General features: G+C 36.4%; 1 protein-coding gene across 1 annotated transcript; it reads right to left on the reverse strand.

Annotated features, from left to right (window-relative positions):
- Positions 1 to 631: 631 nt before the first annotated feature.
- Positions 632 to 4,124, reverse strand: LOC140890735 (cytochrome P450 71A6-like). Its single transcript, XM_073298750.1, has 2 exons — positions 3,111 to 4,124; positions 632 to 1,404 (listed from the first exon to the last, which is right to left on the reverse strand). The coding sequence occupies exons 1-2, from the start codon at positions 4,029 to 4,031 to the stop codon at positions 793 to 795; spliced, it is 1,533 nt and encodes a 510-aa protein (XP_073154851.1). The 5' UTR covers positions 4,032 to 4,124; the 3' UTR covers positions 632 to 792.
- Between the last annotated feature and the right edge of the window lie 1,083 nt (positions 4,125 to 5,207).

The following is a 5,207-nucleotide window of genomic DNA, read 5'->3' on the forward strand; positions in this document are numbered from 1 at the left end:
CTGTCCTCAGTTGATTCCTAGGGAGTTGTTCTTTTTATGTTTATTTTTTGTTTTGTGTGTGTTTTTGTATTGATTTTTGATATGGTTCACAGCTTGTATAGAGTTTTTGTAAAATAATTTACAATTTTTCTAGTTAAGATTTTTGCTCTGAAGCACCGTGCAAATACTTAGTACTTGTGCATAATTATTTTTGAATATACTTAATTATTCGTTTTTTCGTTTTCATTTACGCTTTAAATATTTCCGCGATGCATGTTGTGTCGGATGTTAATAACATCTAGAGACATTAACATCTTTTAAAATCTGATTTTTGTGCTATGTGTATTCTTGTCAAGGCCAGAAACAACCCAACATCTAGATATATAATATATGGCGGAAAAATATATTTTTGGTACTACGTATACAATTACTTGTAACTTTTCCATTATAGATCGATCAATTTCCAGTTTTACTTTTCAATTTCAGTGTTTTTTAATGTGGGTGTTAATGTGGTGCCTGAAAAAGGATAATGTTTTTCCGGAAATTATGATGCATCACAAAAAAAATTCTAACATGACGTTGAACATTGCTGACTTAAGGTGAAAAATGGTTGAAACTGAAAACAAATGTAGATCAGTGGACTAAGACGGTAAACTGATTAATAACATGATTAAAATGCAAAAACGTGCAGATAATTGCAGAAATAGAAATGTTCGCAGATCCAAATTGGAGGTCTCGTGCAGTGAAATGTCACGTACAATTTGTCATTTATTCATGAAATACTTACCAGTACTTAACATTGAGGTAGAAGAACTATGAAGCCGGTGGAGTGGCTATAATCATCAGAGGAAATTTCCTATGGACTGCGATTCCATTGACTTCAGTCATGTCTAAATTCTCCCCACTTTCTCCATCTGGTAATGCCATGTCAAAGTTATGCACCAATTTCGCCAACGCGAGTTCGAAAACCGCGGTGGCAAATGTAACACCAGGACACCCTCTCCGACCAGCACCAAATGGTATCAACTCGAAATCCAACCCTTTGTAGTCAGTGTTCCTGTCCAAGAACCTCTCAGGACGAAATTCTTCGGGATGTTCCCACGACGATGGGTCTCGTCCTATCGCCCAAGAATTGATGATAACTTGTGTGCCGGATGCAATGTCATATCCCATTATTTTGGTGTCTTTGGTCGACTCTCGTGGGACTAGCAATGGAATTGGAGCATGCATTCTTAGACTCTCTTTCATCACCAACTTTAGATATTGCATTTTTTCTAAGTCACTTTCTGTGATCTCTCCTTTTGTTGCGCAAATGGCTCTCACTTCATCTTGTAGTTTTTTCATGCTTTCCGGGTGTCGTAGAAGCTCTATCACCGCCCACTCGACGGCGGTGTATGTTGTGTCGGTTCCGGCAGCAAATACATCCTATCATAAATAAGAATCAATATAATATATATGCATGCATGTGAAAGATGTGCTATCAAATATATATGATTGTTCATTCTTCTCACTAAAACATAACATGCAATAATTGGGAATGGCAACTTTAGTGTACGTTGGTTTAATTTATTTAGGATTTTAGTTTTGATATTTACTGAAATTTTGTTTTCATGTAATAATTTGGATTTTTTGGTCCTCTTGACTCTTGTTCACCGAAAGTTATTCTGATCTTCTGTACATGCTTTAACTATATAATTTTGTTAAGAATAGTACTCTTTGAATCTCACTCTCTCAACTATAACTCTTTCACTTACTTTAAATTTCATTTGATTTCTAGATCAAACCTTTCGACTAACATAATAGCTTGTAAAACATGCATATTGATCATATAACTGTGTTCACTACCTTTTTTATTCCATAATTGTTGGTGCCAAAAGACTTTTGAATCTCTCTTGCTTGTGGTATGACAAAAAGATCTTTGAACTTATTAAATTTAAACGTATTTGGTCCCCTGCAATAATTCGTCAATTAAAACTAGCTAATAGGATAGAGACCAAAAAGGACGTTGGGTCCAATACATTGATACTAAGATTAACTCATCTCATGATTAAAGATCCTTGAAATCATCTCACAAGATACTTGCTAAAAAATTATCGGATGAAAAATTGTAACCATAGCATGTTCTTTTCCGTCAATTTTTAACTATGAATTAACAATGGAGAACTAAAGGCTAAAGCCAAGTCAACCAACTGTTTTTCCGTGTAAGAAATTGAAGTGACCAAGATAATTTTCGCTCCAACAATATGTAGAAAAATGAAATCTCACGGTGTACGTTACTCTTCTTTTGAAATCACTAACTCGAAAACTTGCTCCTATAAATTTGTCTCACAGATTAATTTTGTAAAATGAATCTCTTACTTGATTCGACTAATAAAAAATATTATTTATTATTTCAAAATTGTTATTTTTTACTACAAATATGGATTGAGTCGAAATACCTCACCGAGTCTCGCAAAAGACCTCCTCCAATGATAATATATATAGTCCCTTTCCCTTATTCGCTTGATTAAAACTAAATTTAAACGTATTTGGTCCCCAGCAATAATTCGTCAATTAAAACTAGCTAATAGGATAGGGACCAAAAAGGACGTTGGCTCCAATACACAGTTTCACGAATCGATTTTATGAAACATGACTCTTATTTGGATCACTCATGAAAATTATTAATTTTTATATCAAAAGTATTATTTTCTATTATAAATATGAACATGATTGACTTGTCTCACACATAAAGATCTTTGAAACCATATTACAAGATATCTAGCATGTGTTTTCCGTCAATTTTTAAGTATGAATTAACAATGGAGAGCCAAAGATAAGTCAACTAACTCTTTTTACGTGTAAAAAAAATAGAAGTGACCAAGATAATTTTGGCTACAATAATATGTAGAAAAATGAAATTATATCACCGTACGTGTACGTTACTCTTCTTTTGAAATCACCAACTCGAAAATTCGGATAGATTTATCTTACATATTAATTTCATAAGATGGATCTTCCAGTAAAAAAATAGTATTTCATCTGTATGGATTGAGTCAAACTCTCGTACGGTCTCACAAGCCATTTTTGGTTTGATTAAACTAAAATGGAAACTCTCAAATTTTATAATAATAGCAATAAAGATTTCTTACCATAATAATGGCTTTGATGGAATTATCCTCGAAATGGCTAGTATCTTCGTTTTCCCTCTGAAACTGAAGCAATATATCCACAAAATCCAACTCCTCCTCCTCCTCCTCCTCCCCAACATTAACTCTCTTCTTCTTTAGCACTACTTGTTCAATATCCCTATGCTCTTTCACCACTCTCTCCAAGAATTGGTCCAACTCTTTCCCCACTTTATCCAACTTAGTGTGCAGACCATTCAAGCGATCAATCCAAGAAAGACATGGAATGTAATCACCGATGCAAGAACTTCCCAGTAGCTGCACGAACTCTTTGAGTAACTTTCTCAGCTTATCCCCTTCTCCTTTGCTCGCATACTTCCTCCCCAACGCAGCCCTGCAAACCACATTATTTGTAAGGGTTGCCAACACATCACTCAAGTTCACGACACCTGCAGACGACGATCTCCTGATGTTGTCGATCATAATCGACGTCTCCTCTTCCCTCAATCGGCCAAAGGACTGAACCCTTTTGTTGCTTAAAAGATGAAGCACGCATATGCTCCTGATCTGCCTCCAGTACTCGCCGTAAGGAGCGAACGCCACGTCGAGGGAGCCGTAAAGTAGCTTATCGGGTACGGTGGATTTGGGCCTGTTTGAAAAGATCAGGTCTTGGTTTTTCATTATCTCGCGAGCTGCTTCGGCTGAGGAGGCGACAAGCACCGGGACTTTGCCGAAATGAAGCAGCATGAGGGGTCCGTAGCGCCTGGACAAGGAGTGGAGAGAGCGGTGGGGGAGTGCACCCATCTGGTGGAAGTTGCCGATCAGTGGAAGCTTTCTGGGAGATGGTGGCAGATTTGAAGCTTCGTTGCGCCGCCATTTGTAGACGAAGAAGAGGAAGATCGCCAAAAGAGGGAGGGAAACGATGAATTGTGAAAGATAAGACATTTTCTCGTAAGCCTCATAAAAAGCCAAACATCAATTTGTTAAATAATTTAAATTGAAACATGCAGGCTAGCTAGCTAGCTAGGCTTATTTTTCATGTAAGCAAGTGGTGTACACGAGTCGAAACATAGATATTTTTATGCATTATTTATTATTATATCTTCTCGACGATCTGTATTTCCAAGTGTACCAAGGAAACGTGGCTTTAATTGGATATGGTTTTTTTACTCTACTTTGTCTTTAATGCGCGCAAAAGACTATAGTAGGGACGCAATTTTTGGATATTTTCTGTAGACCCTGATATATCATTGCACCTGCTAATTATTAGATTGATATGAAATATATTAACTTAAATAGTTTAAACTTAATTGGAAGAAAAAATGCGGAAACGATAATTAAATTCAAACACAACTCCGGCAGAATACAACTAATAAACTAGAAAATAAATATCAGTTTCATGAACCATATCAAACTGTTGTATGTGAAAACCCAAAGAAACAACGGGAACAAGATAGATAAACCTCCACAAGCGGTCAGGCTCCACATCTAACCTTGCCTCGAACCTCCTGTCACGTCTGAAAACTGGGTCTAGTTGACATCGGCGTTGTTTAACAATTTAACATTGAAACAACAAGTCTCGTAGCACAATTCTTTCCAAAACCCTAGTCTATTTCATAAAACAGAATTGTCTTTACAATACGAAACATGAGTGCGGAAGCGATAATATAAAGAAAACTAGATTAAAGACAATTCTAGAGGTCTTCTTTTCTTGAAAATTCATCACAGCCCCAAAACATGTCTTGTTCAGTCTCGTCCCCTTGATCTTCATTCTTATCTGGGGAGGAAAGTAAGGGGTGAGCGTTTTGGGAAATACTCAGTAAGTAGGGGATGTTCGTAAAAGAGAATATCGAAATATAGATATAATTTGAGTTCAAAAGTGGCATGTCGCAAAACATGTTACAACAGGAATCGAGACATTAGACCAACAAAATTCGAAACAGATCAAGGAATCATATCAAGAAAAAAAACAGAAGGTCAACATGCAAAAGGCACTAAAACTTCATCTCATTATTCATGGTTCGTTTTTCTGTCTCCTATATGTTACTCCTTTGAGGGGGCGAGACCATTGTTTCGGTTTTATATATACCTACCAAAGGGGGCCATATAACGGTTTTATAC

The sequence above is a fragment of the Henckelia pumila genome, chromosome 3, assembly GCF_033568475.1.
Source record: "Henckelia pumila isolate YLH828 chromosome 3, ASM3356847v2, whole genome shotgun sequence".
Lineage (NCBI taxonomy): Eukaryota > Viridiplantae > Streptophyta > Magnoliopsida > Lamiales > Gesneriaceae > Henckelia > Henckelia pumila.

Coding starts and splice junctions, on each gene's coding strand:
- LOC140890735 (XM_073298750.1), bottom strand. CDS start 4,031: ATGTCTTATCTTTCACAATTCATCGTTTCCCTCCCTCTTTTGGCGATC. Junction 1,405..3,110: donor CCATCAAAGCCATTATTATG/GTAAGAAATCTT, acceptor TATTTATGATAG/GATGTATTTGCTGCCGGAAC.